The sequence below is a fragment of the Aspergillus lucknowensis genome (assembly GCF_044049455.1).
Source record: "Aspergillus lucknowensis strain CBS 449.75 chromosome Unknown BJX67scaffold_9, whole genome shotgun sequence".
NCBI lineage: Eukaryota > Fungi > Ascomycota > Eurotiomycetes > Eurotiales > Aspergillaceae > Aspergillus > Aspergillus lucknowensis.
This window is the reverse complement of record NW_027263553.1, coordinates 560,009-577,434: the sequence shown is the minus strand read 5'-3', so window position 1 is coordinate 577,434 and position 17,426 is coordinate 560,009. Positions and strand designations below refer to the sequence as shown.

At 53.8% G+C, this 17,426-nt stretch overlaps 7 protein-coding genes across 7 annotated transcripts; 3 read left to right on the top strand and 4 right to left on the bottom strand.

The window, feature by feature from the left end:
- Window positions 1-460: 460 nt before the first annotated feature.
- gliJ (dipeptidase gliJ) lies at window positions 461-1,904 on the bottom strand (the record flags this gene model as incomplete). Its single annotated transcript, XM_071030977.1, has 5 exons — window positions 461-944; window positions 1,002-1,207; window positions 1,274-1,571; window positions 1,632-1,785; window positions 1,832-1,904. 5 exons carry the CDS (start codon window positions 1,902-1,904, stop codon window positions 461-463), a joined length of 1,215 nt encoding a protein of 404 aa, XP_070888613.1.
- Window positions 1,905-2,023: 119 nt separating this feature from the next.
- On the bottom strand, window positions 2,024-2,846 carry gliK (gamma-glutamyl cyclotransferase gliK; the record flags this gene model as incomplete). Its single annotated transcript, XM_071034899.1, has 2 exons — window positions 2,024-2,323; window positions 2,385-2,846. 2 exons carry the CDS (start codon window positions 2,844-2,846, stop codon window positions 2,024-2,026), a joined length of 762 nt encoding a protein of 253 aa, XP_070888612.1.
- A 237-nt stretch (window positions 2,847-3,083) lies between these two features.
- gliM (O-methyltransferase gliM) lies at window positions 3,084-7,012 on the top strand (the record flags this gene model as incomplete). Its single annotated transcript, XM_071034898.1, has 8 exons — window positions 3,084-3,297; window positions 3,545-4,020; window positions 4,095-4,419; window positions 4,736-4,972; window positions 5,027-5,648; window positions 5,871-6,010; window positions 6,254-6,557; window positions 6,757-7,012. The coding sequence occupies 8 exons, from the start codon at window positions 3,084-3,086 to the stop codon at window positions 7,010-7,012; spliced, it is 2,574 nt and encodes an 857-aa protein (XP_070888611.1).
- Window positions 7,013-7,202: 190 nt separating this feature from the next.
- On the top strand, window positions 7,203-8,783 carry gliF (cytochrome P450 monooxygenase gliF; the record flags this gene model as incomplete). The annotated part of the gene is made up of 3 exons (XM_071032517.1): window positions 7,203-7,385; window positions 7,446-8,313; window positions 8,365-8,783. The coding sequence occupies 3 exons, from the start codon at window positions 7,203-7,205 to the stop codon at window positions 8,781-8,783; spliced, it is 1,470 nt and encodes a 489-aa protein (XP_070888610.1).
- A 668-nt stretch (window positions 8,784-9,451) lies between these two features.
- gliP (nonribosomal peptide synthetase gliP) lies at window positions 9,452-14,178 on the top strand (the record flags this gene model as incomplete). Its single annotated transcript, XM_071032516.1, has 2 exons — window positions 9,452-11,860; window positions 11,920-14,178. The coding sequence occupies 2 exons, from the start codon at window positions 9,452-9,454 to the stop codon at window positions 14,176-14,178; spliced, it is 4,668 nt and encodes a 1,555-aa protein (XP_070888609.1).
- A 38-nt stretch (window positions 14,179-14,216) lies between these two features.
- On the bottom strand, window positions 14,217-15,179 carry BJX67DRAFT_379176 (uncharacterized protein; the record flags this gene model as incomplete). Its single annotated transcript, XM_071032515.1, has 1 exon — window positions 14,217-15,179. One exon carries the CDS (start codon window positions 15,177-15,179, stop codon window positions 14,217-14,219), a length of 963 nt encoding a protein of 320 aa, XP_070888608.1.
- A 564-nt stretch (window positions 15,180-15,743) lies between these two features.
- On the bottom strand, window positions 15,744-17,305 carry BJX67DRAFT_347722 (SRPBCC family protein). Its single transcript, XM_071028571.1, has 2 exons — window positions 16,594-17,305; window positions 15,744-16,500 (listed from the first exon to the last, which is right to left on the bottom strand). Exons 1-2 carry the CDS (start codon window positions 16,873-16,875, stop codon window positions 16,249-16,251), a joined length of 534 nt encoding a protein of 177 aa, XP_070888607.1. The 5' UTR covers window positions 16,876-17,305; the 3' UTR covers window positions 15,744-16,248.
- Between the last annotated feature and the right edge of the window lie 121 nt (window positions 17,306-17,426).

Below are 17,426 nucleotides of genomic sequence, written 5' to 3'. Positions count from 1 at the left end.
GCGGCGAAACTCCGCTGGGGGAGCACCATCGCGCGAGATTACATTGTGCATTTCCGCAGCGCCTTCGTTTCGAAAGCCTGCGTTGTTGGGCTTCGTGAAGATGGCTGCGCGTCGGCGAACGCGCGCGAGACTCAGGGCGACGGACAGACCCGCTGGCCCGGAGCCGATAATCAGGGCATCGTATGCTGCTGGGATGGGCATTTCGGTGGATGTCAAGGTAGGTGTATAAACTAGATAAGTGAACAATGCAAATGCGGTTGCCAGAAGTGGGAGCAAACGGAGGGAAATGTGACCAGGCATGGCCCATGCACAGTGGTCAATCGACCGAGACCGTATATCTGACTCTGGCCTCACTCCAAAGGTTCTCAAATCGCCGTGCCAGCGGTCCGTTAACTGGAGCCACCGGCCTGGATGATCCCTCACTACTAAATTAACAAGAATTTAAGTTGACCTAACCCTTTCACGGTCCGAGACCGCGTTTTTTCCCTTGGTCGGCCAGCATCTGGCGCTGTTCCGGCGTCCACAAAGCCCCCATCTCATCACACAGCACCCCGGTAGATCCATCTGCCTGCTCCCGGACCGCGACATCCTCGACCTCCTTCATGACTCGAAGCAAATTCAGACCAACGATATTCTCGATCCGCTCCCCGCTTACCCCGCGCTGGAACAGATCTGCCACCAGCTCCGGGAACCGTGAAACGTCATCCAACCCCTCTGGCCCCGCAAGCATGCCGTCGAAGTCGGACCCTATTCCCACATGGTCGTACCCTATTGTTTCCGCAGCGTAGAGGATGTGATCAACTACTTGGGAGCGGGTAGCGTTGGCGTCGCCAGTGGGATTGACGAGGTCTCGTAGAAAGCAGACCATGATCAGCCCGCCGTTGTGCTTCAGCTGGTGTAGTATTTCGTCGGTGACGTTTCGGGGTCGTGGTGTCAGCGAGGAGCTGCGTGGACTGCATTAGAAACTCGAAGTAAATGATGATAATACGTCTTATACGTACGTTGCAGAGTGCGAGAATATCACGGGCGCATTCGAGATTGCGATTGCATCTCTCTGCGTTGCCTCGCTTGTGTGGGAGAGGTCGATGATCCTGTCGTGCACAGACATTAGAGAATCGCGCATATGGCGATAGGATTCAATTCTCACATTCCTATGCGGTTCATCTCCCGGATCATGCGTTTGCCCTCCGCACTCAGCCCATGGTGGCTAGGTGTATCTGTCTATTGCATCGTGAGCCTCCCACCATATTCATCTTCGGTCGAGGATACCCACCGCCGAATCGCAGTATCGATTGTTCTTTGTATGACATAGCGTTGCATACCGCACCCCTAGCCTGTGCATCATCCGCAAGACACTCGGACTGTGGGCGATCTGATGGAGGCCTTCGATTCCAATGAGGCTAGCAATACGGCCGGAACGAAAGATATCCCAGACGTCTGCGGCGCTCTCCGCCAGGCCAAATACATGGGGGTGGTCGTTGATCATGCGGTGAATCACATCGATTTGCTGTAGGGTTTGGCGCAAACATTCTAGGTATGGCTCATCAGACGTCTTATCGGGTTGCACGTGGCTGCCATAGAATGTCTTTAGCATTCTGGTCAAGTCGTACGTATGGGATGGGGAGTCGAACTTGGGAACATAGGCACTCCAGAACTGCCCCCCAACCATCCCCTGCCGTAGCCGGGTGAAATCGGTTTGCCCAATGGGCAATTCTCTCAGGTTTCTACTTCCGAGATTGTTCTGGTACAGCCCGCGGATGATGAAGGGGAAGTCGTTATGTCCATCTCTCCTCAGTTAGTCGACGACACTCCGAACCGACGGCCAGCTTACCAATAAGTGGGACCCTACGAAGCAGCTGTTGCGCCTGCAGTAGGTACTGATTGTGATTCACGTCTGTGGCCATTGTATCTATCACCTGTCATGGAGTCCACTGCAGTTGCGCTGATGAAGAACGTGTGGAAGACGTCCTCCACAAAATATATAACCACCGGAATCCACTTTGCGGTCCGAAAAGCAATCACTTTAACAACCATCGCCCCGACTCCAGATTTTAGAATGGACGTAGTCGTGATACCCCCACATAAAGCGATACACTGCCACAATCACGCCTCCTAACCATCTGGGACAATGGCCGCATTTGTTGGTGCTGACCTTCGTAAGCCGTGCCAGCGCTCGGATTGCCCTTTGCCAGAAAGCCAGAAAGGTCCAGCTGCCCAGCCGGGCTCTGTAAGTCGAAGCTGGGGTGTAGACGGGCAGTGACTGTAAGAAGCCGCGATACGACTGCGGGAGATGGAATTCTTCGGCGCCGTCGAGGATCAGCCCCTGTGAATATTCAGCTTATACCCACCGATATTGGTGCAATTTCGGAAGGGGCTTTTTTTACCATATATCGTTTGCTCGACACTCGATTTGGCCTGAAGGGATATTTCGCCTTCAGCGTGCGAGCCGTAATCTCTGCTTGTTCTTCATCCGAGTCCAAGACCCTGGCCTGCACGGTTATCTCGTCGTATCCAACGCCAGCCCCTTCAGTGACCACCAAGCGCCGGTAATCGTCTGCCGTGAGGAGATAGGCAACGCCGTGAACTGGTGGGATTGGACTTTTCCCCGATACTTCATTGTTGAGCAGAGGGGCTATGCTGGCAAAGGCGGGTTCTGCATAGGGTATGCCGAAGATATCAAAGCAAAGCATATAATCCGGTACAATGACCGCTTGCATTTTGAGAGGCATAATCCCACGGCCCTTCATCACCGAGGATCTCATGTTGGACCCGTAGGCAAAATACCATATACCTTCTGCATGATTTTCTATTTCACCAAAGGGAGATTTCGGTGCCTGTAGCGACATCGTGGCGGCTGAAGGGAGAGACATATACCGCGGGGTGAGAAAGCTCTCTCACGGCCCCCTGCCTGGATCATTTCCACAGTCTTTTAGCTCTGCGAATCTCCCAGAGAATCCATCATAGGCGTGCCACGGACTCCTATCGGCGGCTTAGGCGTCAAAGGAAGACACCGAACCGGCCGTATGTCGAGCTATATCTGAAGTACCATTCTCATAGTCTTGAAGCCGATCAAGCTGGTCAGCATGGATAACACCAGCGGCCTATCCCACAGATCAAGGGCAACGCTTGCTTCTCTTCGGAAATTCGGGTTCCAGACTACCAAGCAAGCCAAGCCTCCCGAGTCCGGCAAGACGCCCATTGACGCATCTCTTGCGGAGAACTGGACCATTCGGCCGGAACTGCTCTCGATTTTCCAAGATATCTTTCAAACCAAGCTGAGAGATCAGGCAAGAACGGGTTATATCGCGGTGATCGTGTGCGTTGATTGACTCTGCTAGCATCTATCATATCCCAACAGCCACCACGGAGACACGGAAGCCCTGCAGGCTCTATCTACATTCTTCAATCAGTATTTCCGCCCACATCTGCTTGTCGAAAATAGCCATATTGCGCTTGCATCAGGCTCCGCGAACAGTCTGACTGGCCTACTATACCACATTTGTGACCAAGGCGATGGTGTTCTAATCCCAGCGCCCTACTGGAGTAAGACCGCATCCCATCATCCTGCCCCGTTCCAGTGCGAGAAATACTAACACGGTCCCTGTAGATGGGTTTGACTTCCACTTCAGTGTCCGCGCAGATGTCCATCCTGTTGCCGCTCCCATTCGCGATCTCCACGACGCCTTCAACCCGGATGTACTGCTAGAATCACTAACAGAGACGTTTGATACCTCGCCATATCCAATCCGTGCCCTTGTACTCACCAACCCTGGGAACCCGCTCGGCCACTGCTACTCACCAGAGACTCTACGCCGCTGCGCGAGATTCTGCCACGATCGTGGCATGCATCTTATCTGCGACGAGGTATTCGCGCTGTCGTACTTCGGGGGAGCCGACTCCAAAGCGACTCCGTTCCAGTCTATCGTCAGCTCTGACCTCAGTGCTATCGGGTGCCATCTTTCGCGGGTCCATGTGGTCTGGAGCATGAGTAAGGATTTCGGATGTAGTGGGTTGCGAATAGTAAGTCTTGTATATTCTTACCATCCTCCTGGCTATGGGAATTATGACTATCAGGCTCATAAGTTCTGGCCCAGGGCTGTGTTATATCCCAGGCAAACCCAGAGCTCATCCTGGGCCTGCGGGTGCCCACAAGTACGGAGGTGTCTTCGCTTTCCACGCTTTGTTCAATGGCACTTCTTGCGTCGGGGGACTTGCCAAAGCTCATTGAATTAAACCAGAAAAGACTTTCATTATCCTACAGAGCGGTAATTGCGACCCTTGAATCCCACGGAGTCGAGTATATCCCAGCTACAGCGGGACTATGTGTTTTTGCTCGCTTAGCGCCAGACGCAAAGACCCTGGATGACGAAATCAGTTTCCAACGTCACCTGCGAGACAGTGGGCTGCTTGTTAGTCCTGGTAGGGCGTATCATATTGGCCCCGAGAGGCTGGGTTGGTTTAGGATTACGTTTGCGTTGCAGGAGGGTGTGCTGAGAAGGGCATTGGACATACTTGATCGTTATCTGGGTGTCGGAAACACTACAGACTAGTTAGAGGACTCGGTAACTAGCATACACATCCATGATTGCGGGCGTTTTGGGACAAAACATACGAAGAACGAACGGCCCGGCCGCCAAAAATGTCAATTGGAGCACCGCCTCGGCCCGATACGCACTTAATGGCAGATATATGTAGTGCCCTGATCTAGTGGTTCCAGACTACCAAACAACGTGAGATAGGGAAAGAACAATGGAATCCACCCTCAAGATCCTGGGAGCGTCCCTCCAGGAGGCTCTCTCGCAGCTCACCGGACCACTGAACAAGGAGCGACTCGCGACGCTCCACGACCACAGCGAAGGAAGGCTTGTGGATGCGAACTTGGACGAGATCGCAGCTCATACGATCGATCTGCTGCACCAGGTGGAGCAGTTGCTCGAGCCGTCGTCTTTGGTGCTGGCCGACCATTTTCTCGGTGAGTAACGAAAATATCCCCGCCAGATAAGCATAGCATTCTAACATCAGCAAGGATATCTCAACACCAAATGCCTATGCGCAGCTGTCGAGTTCCACATCCCCGATATTCTGGTTGAGGGTCCCAAATCTGTGTTGCAGCTGGCTCGACTATCGGGCGCCAGAGCAGACAGACTCGGACAGGTTCTGCGGCTTCTTCGGAACAATGGGATCTTTCAGTACAACGCAGAGAATGCGACGTACAGCAACAACCCGACATCGGACATGCTGCGCAGCGACCACTGGACCCAATGGCAACATTGGGTCGACCTGTATGGGAACGAGTTCTACGACATGGCGCGGGGGATCCCTGCGTCTCTGAAACAGGGCACGACCCGAACACCCGCCCAGATTAATTTCAACACGGACCAGAACATGTTCGATTACTTCACGGACCAGGGATGGCTGCCTCGGTTGCACCGGACTCTGGGCAGCGGTGCCACTGCGCAGGCACCCGGCATTCTAGCCGACTATCCATGGGAGGAGTTTGGAGACGGACCATTTCTGGATATCGGGGGCGGCGAAGGTGCCCTGATTGCGCTGATCCTCCGGAGACATACACTCATCAAGGCAGCGTTGCTGGACACGCCCCGGGTCATCGAGCATGCGCGAACACTGTTCCTGTCTATGGATGGAAAGTATGCGGATGTTGGAGACCGGGTCCAGGAAGCAGGGCTCATAGAGGGGGATTTTCTTGAAAGTGTTCCCAGCTTCGAATTCTACACTATGAAGTGGTGCCTGCATGACTGGGGTGACGCGGAGACAGCCAAGGTGCTTTCGAACATTCGAGAGGCTATACGGGTGACTTGTGAGAGTAGGCTCGTGGTGCTGGAGTCGATCTTGGCTGATGGCCGGAGCAGTCGGCTCTCGCGCTATGGAGACCTGACTATGATGGTGAGTGCAGATGGACAGGAACGGACTGAGGCCGAGTGGCGTGCTCTTGCTGGACGGACCGGCTGGGAGATTCGGACGATTCGGAAGCTGCGAGGGGCGTGGCCGTGTGCAATTGAAATGAGGCCGGTTGAGACAGTATAAGTAGTCCACAGAGCGATGGAAAGTATGGAATAAAACCAACATTTCGAACAGTGTAATGCAAACCCGTATATATGGCTTCCAGACTCGGAGTAGAGTCCATTTCCGTCATTCACGGTGACGTGGAGTGCAATGGAAAATTGGTTCTCTATGTCATCAAAGGTTTCAAGCAGCCATGCCCCGAACAGACTCTGGATACTGACTATCGTAGCCGATGAAACGTCGTACATCAACTACATCAAGCCCCTCATCCTCGCCCGCGAACTGGAGATCCCTCACGTACTCTCCGTAATCGACACGAAGGACGAATGGTTCTACCGCATCCACCCCGAGCGCATGGTCCCATCACTCAAGGATCAGGACCCCGAGACGAAAGCGGAGGTGATTGTGTTTGAGAGCACTGCCTGTCTCCAGTACCTTGCGGACCGGTTCGACGACGGGACATGGACGGGACGGAATGCTGCCGAGCGAGGATCAGTCCTCTCGTGGACAGCATACCAGACCGCCGCGCTAGGGTGCATTTCCGCCGCTCCCCATGTACCTGTGTACCTTGGTGTCCGAAACTAACGTGCGTTATGAGCAGGCCGACGGCGAAATATTGGCTCTACTTCCTCCGGGGATATCCGACACGCCAGGACCCCGTTCAGCTGCCCCGGACGATAGAGAAGTATGGCACGAGTGGGACTCCCAAAGGCATGGAGCTAATGAGTACAGATTGCATGCAAACTGTCTCCGGCAATGGGATATCCTGGAAAAGGGGCTCGCCCTCGATGGACAGGAATACATTGCCCTGAAGGACCGCCCGAGCATAGCGGATCTGTCGTATTTTCCCTTCTCAATGCCGTGGATGGTCCGGTTTCTCGGTGTCGATATTAAAGATTGGCCCAGCATCGAGCGGTGGAGCCAACGCATGCTGGCACGGCCAGCCGTCCAGGCCGTGATGGAGATGGGACCGAAGATCGGACACTAAAATCTCTCTGGATTGAAGGTAGATGGATAGCATCTCTGAATGAAAGAGACATGCCGCCGGTCCGAATGCTGCATTGGCTATAAGAGCGTAATATAATGGTTTCTATAGTAGAATTCCACTGCAGTACGCACGCTGTCGATGTAAATGTTCCAATCCGCTACGCAAGACTACTACACTGCCCATTGTTGCAATGTCTTCGGCTTTACTGGACCTGAACGCGCTATGGCTGGAGCACTTCGCCCTGATCGCCACCATGGTCGCCTTGGGGACTGCGTTCTTCTTGGTTGTCAGGTCGCAGAAACAGTCTTTAAACTTGCCTAGATTCGAGGTGACAACCGACGTTCTGAGAACAATCGAAGAAGCTCATGCTCAAGTACATCCTTCCCCAAGCCCCCATTAGCCAACCCACCAGCGATCCCTAACCCGACCAAAGTACCCAGATGACCCATTCATCCTCTCCATGGTGGGCATGGAGCTCGTCATCCTCCCCCGATCCGGAATAGACGTGATCAAAACCCTCCCAGAGGATCACGTCTCCATCAAGAAACATCACCATGACGTCTTCCTCGGTGAATACACATACATGGGGACCAAGGCTCCCGAGTTCGACGAAGCCATGCGCTACGATCTCACCCGAAACACACCTACGGTGCTCGCATCCTTCGTTGCAGAAGTGCAATACGCGGTCGAGGACAGTTTTGGTCGACCAGATCAATGGACCGCATTCCAGCCACGGGACTGTATGTCGAAGATCGCTGCGCTTATGTCCGGGCGTGCCTTTGTCGGTCTCCCGCTTAGTCGCGATGAGACCTGGGTCCACGCGACGGTGAGGTACACGCAGGACGTCACCCGGGCATGGCTAGTATTGCGGACGATTCCCTGGGTCATCAGGCCTTTCGTTGCGCCTTTCTTGCCGCAGGTGCGGTCGCTGAAAAACCAGCGTCGTATGACCGAGGAGCGTCTCACACCGATGCTTGACGCGTCTGATACCCAAAACCGAGATGAGATCCCCGGCGGGGACATGCTGCGCTGGTTTCGACAACGATACCCCAACGGACCGACCCCGAAGCAACTAGCTCGCGACCAGCTTCTGGCAACGTTTGCGTCGATATACAACCTGTCCAATGCGCTATCGTACCTCCTTTTCGATTTAGCGACGTATCCAGAACACGTCGAGCCGCTGCGACAGGAGCTGCTGGAAGTACTGAAGGGCGAGCCGGTAAACAAAGAGAATATCCAGAAACTGAAGAAGCTCGACAGCTTCATTCGGGAGTCTCAGCGACTCAGCCCCCCTTCTCTCGGTAAGCCCCAGCGGATAATCAGGTGCGATGAATTATTCTTACCTAGAACAGCAAACATGCCTCGGATCGTCACCAACCCGCGCGGACTGAAACTCCCCAGCGGCCACACGATTCCATGTGGAATGCGCATCATGGTCCGCGCGCACACTCTCAACCTCAACCCCAACCTCTGGCCGGACCCGACTCGGTTTGACGGATTCCGGTTCTCGAAGCTCCGAGAGATACCTGGAAATACCTTTAAATATCAGCATGCGACAACCGGAACCGACAACATCAACTTCGGTCACGGGTTGTGGGCTTGTCCGGGGCGACATTTTGCAAGCAGTCAGATGAAGGTGGTTCTCGCGCATTTGCTGTTGAATTACGATATCAAGTTGCCGAATCAGATGGGAAAGCCTCGGCAGCAACATTTTGGGCTGGCCATTGTGCCTGACACGGAGCAGATGGTGTTACTTAAGGTAAGAGGCTAGGGGAGTAGATCGGTACACTTATGTCGAAAGAGGTCGCAAGGGGCTCGAACTGTACGGAATTGAATATTTGCGTGGCACTATCGGCCTCCGCAGGATACACAGGTAGTAAGAATGACGACGGTGCAGAGACTTCCACTTGGTGGGCCACATAGCTCCGGCATGAGTGAATATCTCGATGTCCACATAGCTCCTCCCTGATAGATTCTACAAGTGCGCAGTCCTCGAGGCTACCCGTATACTGTGGTATGTCGATATTCTAGAACTCCAGAAGGGACAAGGAGTATTGCCGGCAACAGTGTCGGCCGGTGACCGGATGGCTCTACAAGTGATGGTCTTATGGGTTAGATAGAGAGCCATAGATGCTGCTGTGACTGTTGTAACCGCGCCGGTAGCTCAGGGCTCCTATGTTGGTCGCTGACCACCTGGATAACCGGAGTATCCTTTGGGCTAATCGCAGAGAAGCGTCCTCGGAATGCGGGTCACAGCTGTCGGCCCGGAAACATCGTCTTTCTCTTGGTGGGCTAGTATTCGCTATGGGCCGGTACAGGCGTTGTTGCCGATCTATGGCCATATAGACAGCCCCGAATGTTGACATCGTTTCACTCGAGTACCTCACCTAACCAATCCTTTCAAAGTCTCCTGCGTTTGTCCCTCCATAGTCTCTGACAATGCAAATCAATATTCGCAATGAGATTGCTTGTGAGCTCAATGTCCCAACCGCCGAGCTGGACGACTCGCTGAGCTTTACTGCTCTAGGGGGCCACTCCCTGTCTGCCCTACGTCTGGTATCTACTTGCAGGCGAATAGGGCTCGATCTGGCTCTGGGCGAATTGTTGCAAGATATACCCATCAAAGATATCATCTCTCGATCTACCGGAATTTACGACACAGCGGGCGGCCTGCCCGTCCCGGAGGACACAGACCCCAGTCACTCAGACGTCAGCTTCAAAGTCAATATAACCCCGTCTCCTAGCCCTTCCGGCCCTTCTACCAGGTGCTCAACACCAGACACCCTCGTCACGACGGGCTCGCAAGATGCAGCCAAGGTATCGATTCCGGAAATGCAGCTTTCCCTGATACAATCCACACTCGCAAACCCCGGCAATAATATTTTAGCCTACCACCATATGTGCTCCTTGGCGGACTTACCGGCCATGAGAGCGGCCTGGCAACAAGTGCTAGAAGCAGAGCCGATCTTCCGGACAGAGTTCAGGATAGAGCATGACAGAGGATATCTTGTTGACACGGGCGTTACTCCTTACCGATGGAGGGAGGTTCAGGTACCCAATTGGGAGGCATTGCAAGTTGAGCGCGGTAAACGTCCGAGCTTCGATAATGTCGCGTTCGAGTTCCAAGTCATCACCATCGCTGGAGACGCTTCAGTGGCTTGTATTCTCTGGCATGTCCATCACGCGTTCATTGATGGATTCTCTATGCAGCTGGTTATGCGAAAAGTCTCCCGTGCTGTTGCTGGTTACCCTGTAGGAGCTGGACCATCGTTCGCTGCTATTGCCCGGGAAAGAGACCAGATGGTCAAGGGGCGTGAATCTGATGCCCGGCAGTATTGGGAAACAAAAAGAGAAGTCCTGGAAGCCGCCGCAAGCGAGATCCGAATGCCCCGCTGCCATGTTGCACGTCGGTCCAGAGAGTTCTGGAACAAGGTAGCTACATTCATGATCGATGTTGCGCAGTCCGACCTCTTGGCCTACGCGGCCCGTCACCATGTCACTGTGCCATCGGTATATTATGCCGCATGGGCCTTGGTACTGTCCATCATTTGCGACTCCAACCTTGTTCTACTGGGCGTGGTGATGTCGGGCAGGTCACTACCTGTGCCTGGCATCCTCAACGTCATTGGGAGCCTGGTAAACACTCTACCGATGGGAGTTGAAGTCTCACTCGGTATGGATACTAATGGCTTCATCAATGGAGTGTTCAGGCAACTTTTACAGCTATCAGCTTTCGACTGGAGCCCACCCGAGCATGGCTATCGGCGGCGGTTCTCCTCAGTACTCGCCATGCAGTTTGACATCGGAGGTCATGCTGGGACAACAAACGAGCCATCATCACGTATGAACAGTGAGATCCCAATAAGCATTACCGTGGAGGACACCCAGGCGATTCATCTGCAATTCGCTCCTGAATACCAGGAGACCCAAATTCAGCTCATTGGTACGCTTTTCGCTCGGGCCATTTCGTGCCTGATGAGGACAAATTATACGATATCCATGTGCCTAGAGGACATGCTATTGGTATCAGATCGACAAACTCTTCTAAACTACGGGAATTGTCTATCCGGTCTCACTACCGAAACATCTGTGCATGACGACCTAGTTGTTCTGATGAAGGCTGCGGCAGCCGAGAACCCCGAATTCTGCGCCGCACACCAAAGAGCACAGTCAATGTCGTACCAGGAGCTTGACAGTTGGAGTGACTGTGTAGCTATACATCTGAGCATGTATATCAGCAAGGGTGATGTCGTCTGCGTCCATGCCCGCCCGTGCATGCACTGGCTCGTTGCTATATACGGAATTCTCAAAGTCGGGGGTGTATACTGTCCGCTGAACAGCAAGCTCGATCCTGAACTCAGGAATAGCATGTTCCAGTCTTCTGGTGCTACGGCTTACTTGACACCTTCCGCCGGCGAGACGAAATACCGACCCAGGGCTAGCCGGTATGTCTGGGCTGTGGAGGATCTGCTTCAGCGACAAGACGACAATGTCCAAGATGAGTTCGAATATATTCCTTGCCCAGAAGGAAATGCATATCTTTGTTTCACATCAGGCTCAACAGGGAAGCCCAAGGGCGTGCTATGTGCCCACCGAGGCCTAGTCGCATTCCAAAGAGACCTAGAGGTCCGCCTGCATGCACAGCCGGGACGAAGAATTGCTCAAACCATGTCTGTGTCATTTGATGGGAGTATTCACGAGATATTTTCTGCGCTGGGCTACGGGGCAACTCTGGTCCTGCCGACCCCCGAAGATCCATTTTCTCACCTCTCTGATGTGGATAGCTGCATTTTTACGCCCTCGTTAGCGGCAACTTTGAACCCGAGGGACTACCCAAACCTTCGCTATGTCAGTATTCTTTGGCGTTTTCTCGAGGGCCAGATTACCTGCTGACAATGCTCCGTTAGGTATACCTTGTTGGCGAGCAGGTTACGCAAGATACTAACGACCGCTGGGCTGCATCGGCGGTCCTGTACAACATGTACGGTCCAACAGAAGCCACATGCGGCGCGACAATCAAACGGCTACTTCCCGGACATAAGGTGACGATCGGGCGTCCTAACCCAACAACGCGGATTTATATCCTCGACCGGAACGGTCGTCTCGCACCACCAGGAGTCATGGGTCAGATCTACCTTGCAGGCATCCAGGTGTCCAACGGCTACATAGGCCAATCGGACTTGACAAGCGAACGATTCTTCCCTGATTCTATCCGCCGCGGCCTGGGAGAACGGATGTATGCCACCGGTGATACTGGATACTGGGACGGAGATGGTGACCTCGTCTGCCTGGGGAGAAATGATCGGCAGACAAAGTTACGAGGTTTCCGGTTGGACTTGGACGATCTTGAAGTTCGCATTACCAAACTGCCCGGCGTCGCCAGGGCGGCTGTTGCGCGACGTGGGGACGATCTGGTAGCCTTGGTCCAGCCTGTAACTGTATGTGCAGCTGAATGCCGGAAATACATGGCCGCTGTTCTCCCAACGCATGCCATCCCACGATACATCATTCCGGTCGAGCAGTTCCCCATGACACCGGTAGGAAAGCTGGACTACAGGGCGATTGCGCAGACTGCGGATGTGAGACATAGCCCATCGCCGTCAACTGAGATGAGCCCCACGGAGCACCGCGTTGCTGGTATCTGGGCCGATATATTGAGTGTGGACAAAGCCAAGATATCTCCCGACTCGAACTTTACAGCAGCCGGTGGACATTCCCTGTTACAACTACGGCTAGCCGGCCGTCTGAACAAGGCTTTTAACTGTTCAGTTCCCATGACCGACATAGTCAAGGCTGCCACCCTGCGTGATCTATCTCAGGAGATAGACAAACTGCAGAAGCAAGAATGCCGGAAAGCGCAGCGTCTTCCTCCCGACATGGGTGAAGGATCTATCTCGCGGATGGAAAGAGAATGGATATCGAAGTACGAGTGTTGCACGAGCAACGCGTCGTTTACCGTGTCTTTCGCTTGCCGGCTGGACACCGCTGTTGACTTGGCACGTTTGAAGCAGAGCTGGGATTCTGTTCTGGAAGCGCATCAGATCCTCAGGTCCCGGTATCGCGTCTGTGCAGGAAGACATAGACGGGTATTTTCAGGCCATGCGCCTGTTGCTCAACGGGTCAATGAATACAGCGTGTTGGAGGAGATAAATCGCCCATTTGATATCGCCAATGACGACCTCATTCGAGTCACCATCTCGCCAGATACATTGCTAGTCACTATGAGCCATATCATATGCGACCTGACCACCATGCAGCTTCTTCTGTGTGACGTTGAGCGTATCTATAATGGTGCTGAAGTACTCGGCCACCGCCCGGTGTATATGGCGGCGGACGCGTGGCACAGAGTGGCGGCAGACGCCGATCTCGCATTCTGGGCATCATATCTCAAAGACTCTCCCCTCTCAAAGACGAAGCGAGAGAGTTATGCAGGAACCTCCCGGGTGAGTATGGTTCCTCGCGAGACGGCACTGGCCCTGGAGGACTTCCTACGAACCTCCCACTTCAGCCACCATCAATTGGCCCTTGCAGCTGTTGCTCTTGCTCTACAAGCCAACCACGACAGTATTGACAGTGTGATCGGCGGGCCCTTTCTAAACCGCTGGTCCGAGCCCGACATGAGCACTATCGGACTATTCCTCGAGCCACTGCCGTTTCGCATTCAATTCGACCCAAAATCTGTTCCGTATGCTGACGCCCATGGGTTCCTCCAGTCCGTAAAATGCTCCAGCCAGGCCGCTATATCCCACGCCATCCCTTGGCAGGAGCTTGTATGCCATCTGGGTGTGACTCCGGAATTCCCGAATCACCCACTGTTCGAGACGATGGTCACCTTCCACACTAAGAGCGGGGGGCTGAGCCTCCGGGTTGATGGAGTTGAGCCATTGTATACATGGTCTGAGGGCGCGAAATTTGGTCTGATGTGCGAATTTACGACCCTGTCTGACGGGGATATCTGCCTTCGGCTGGAATATGATGAGGGGATATACGCACCGCACAACATCTGTAACATCGAACACCGGATTCTAACGGCGCTGGGTCTCTTGATCAGGAACGCTCCTTGGCCTGAAGTGACCGGCCAGTTATGCGAGGTGGATGGGGAGGAAACAAGTGTTGCGCCTCGGCACGAAGGGAGCTTGTTTCTGCCGCCGTTGAAACGTACATGATACACAGTTTGGAGTCATGTACAAAAAAGAAAAAGGATCTATCTAGTCCATGATCGTTCGCTACTCTCCACAGCAGAAATCAAGCTCCGTAATCGCTGCTTCAGATCCTGAAGCCATCCATCCACCGCAGCCCTTGCAGGATCTGGCCCGAAGCGTCCAGCCAGCAGTGGCATGGACAGCGACTGCACCATGCGTAGACTGCGATGCAGCTCGATAGAGATAATCTGGGCACGGAATGCTGCCTGCTCCTGCGGATCAAGGAGGAACGAACCAAACCCGATTCCAGGGGTATGTAACGGCCCATTGGCACACCCTCCTGTCCCTCCAGGTAGGCGTCTCCGGGTAAACCCAAAAGGCATATTGTTATGTTGTGTGTCGGCGGACATTGACGGTCTATTCCCACTGCTGGGGGAAAAGTATAACTCGCCACAGGCTTCTTCGAAGAGACAGACTACGTGATGCGCAGCGGCGACAACGACAATTGAGCTTCCGATGCTGTTCATGTAGTTGGCGTGTTTGATCAGTTCACTTATTCTCTGCGAGGCCTCTTTGTTGACTCGAAGCACGTCGTCGATAGCTGACAATCCTGCGCATATTTTCTCCTCGAGCTGCTCCACGATTTCGGCGGCGGCGATAACCATGCCTTTGCTGTCGTTGGAGAAACGCTGGTGTCCGCAGGGCGATCGGGCCATTGGGGATGCCTGGCAAGCTGGGACACTAGGGGTACGCGGTCTCATCGCTTCGTTGTATCCGTGGGTGGCCGTCTTGGGACCATGCTCCGCTGCCCGCATCGGTTGCTGCGTCGGGGAGATGGAACGATAGTCTGACAAGTCAATCGCGGAGTCGACACGAGGCTGCGGTCTATGGTTCTCGAGATTCATCTCCTGTGCTATCGGACTGGGTGCGGTCTGGGGAGCAACGGAACGTCCATCGGGGGAGTGCAACAAGAAGTCCAAGACAGGGAATTCGTGCATTGTTCCAAGTATGGCATCATCGGACATGGTTTGGGACACAGCCCAGATGTCTTGATTGAGAAGCTCCGAACTGGCGTTGCAGTTTGCTGGAGACACAATAGCGTCGCCCAAAGCGTCCCCAGCGTTCGGTGTGTCCACCACTATAGTCCTATTCTCATTCTGCGGGACTGGAGCCCGCTGGCCCGGTTCTGCAGAACCGAGTTGGTCTCTCTTTCTTCGTCCCCTAGTCTTTCCTACCCGAGACTCCAGATAAACGCATTCGTGGCCCAGTGTGCGACACCGCGTGCACCCGGCCCGGTCACCGCTACAACGAACTTTGGCCGCATGGCAGCTCGTGCAGGCTGCCCGCAGACGTCCGGGCTTGCATGGTCGCTGCTCGGTCGGGCATCTGCCGAATACGTTAGGCTATGTCAGCGTCGTTGTGCCGGAGAATTAATTGAATGAAGATAACCAACCGTGAAGCGGCTCCGTCGAACATTGCGGTCCGGAATTTCTAAACAACCACAAACAAGAGACCAAGTAACACCGCAGTTGCGCCAACCTGGCAGAAATGACGATTGAACAGAAGGCTTAGCCATTGATTAAATTCCTCATGATACACGACACTCTTCACCAACATGAGTTTCGATCCTGCCTGGGTACCTTGGAGCCTTTCCTGAAATTCTTTGCGCGCAGCTCCCTAATCCAACACGAGAGACCCCACGCTTGCAATTTAGAATTACGTTGACGGTTGGTCTTGGGTTTGGTTCGAAAGAATTCTCTCCCCCTTGGGAGACCTCGAGGTTCCTTCAAATGTACCACTGGCTCCAGGGGTTGAGCAGCAACCATGAGGCACCCAGGAGGATTGCGGCCGCGCACTTTACAAGCACATGAGGCATTTGGATGGATTATTCTGAGCCAGTAATTTTCAATGAATGTTGAGCAGTGCTCGATCTGGTCTTTGCACTTCATATCGTTCTCTTGTACAGCCGAAACCGCGCGGGTTGAGTAATCGAGTAATCTCCCGAACCATACCATACGATCATGTAGCCACACGGATATCTCACAGACGACTTAAGCCACGAAGGTGTATTCCTTTGTCAATCGTCTCCATGGACTATGCGTCCTCGAGGCCTCCCTCGACCTTCCACCTCCGGATGGTCTCAACCACGGTGCGTGCCGCGCCTTGCGCCAGCTGCGAGTACTCTCTCTCAATTTCCTTAGCCCTCTCACTGCCCGGCTCCACATCTGGAACGTGCAGTTCGTAAACCGCAGTCAAGTACAAAGCATCCGGTCCATCATCCTCATGACCACCGCGAGAGATGAGCATGGTGCTTCTCGCGCCGGAGCCCACCGTGATCGCTTCGGTCTATGCATTCCCATCACCGAGCGGACCGTTCGATCAGCCAATCGTCTTGATACAACACAATGCTGCAAGACGAAGCATGCGTGCTCCACTTACCAGTAGCCCATCCGCATTCCGCACGTCCTGCAGCAACTCCACGCCCTTTGCTGTATGCACCGCGCCGTCTGCCATGATGAGTTTCCGCTGGAATGCGTTTGCGGACTTGGGGTTCGGCAGGACCTCGGTGTCCGCGACATATTCAGCGAAGAGTTGAGGCTTTTCGCTGCCGCGGCGGAGCCCGCGCCAGAATTCTTCCGGGGTGAGCGTTGGTTGCGACGGGTCTTTGTTGACGGGCACCGAGTACGCGATGTTGAAGGTGAACGAGGTAGGCGTAGACATTGTGCTGCTGTATATCTGAATTAGATGATGTGGTATTGGGCGATCCGTGGTTTTTCCGACTGTGTTATGATTTGATACTCGGACCTTCACATTACCTCAACATATATAACCAGGCCCGGGAATGAGTCTCTAGCAGCGGGCCGATCTGAATGATAAGGCCCGGATGGAGATTCGCACTTCAGAGGCCATGATTCTGTTATATGTTGATGTCTACGTTGTATAGGCACGCAACTGCTGAATTTCTGTATTCTTCCTTTAGCCCAGAATCGGTATCTGCACAATGAGCCCACCGGATGACCCGGCCACAGGCCTTGCCAGGAAATGGACGGCTGGACTCATCAGGCAATCGCGAGAAGTCTCCCTGATGGTCCTTTTAAAATGGGCTGCATTGATTTTGATCATTAGAGTACGCCTAGTCCCTTCATAGTGCTCAAATAGTATTGACCCCCTTGACTAGTTCGTTGCCGTCGTGGTATATCGTCTCTTTTTCCACCCACTATCTAAATATCCCGGCCCGTTCTTCTGGCGGGTCAGTATCCTGCCCAGCCTGT

Excerpts from the sequence above, each read along its gene's own strand:
- BJX67DRAFT_347722 (XM_071028571.1), bottom strand. The coding sequence starts at position 16,875 with ATGTCTACGCCTACCTCGTTCACCTTCAACATCGCGTACTCGGTGCCC. Across the intron at positions 16,501-16,593 it reads GGAATGCGGATGGGCTACTG|ACCGAAGCGATCACGGTGGG; the intron begins GTAAGTGGAGCA and ends GGGAATGCATAG.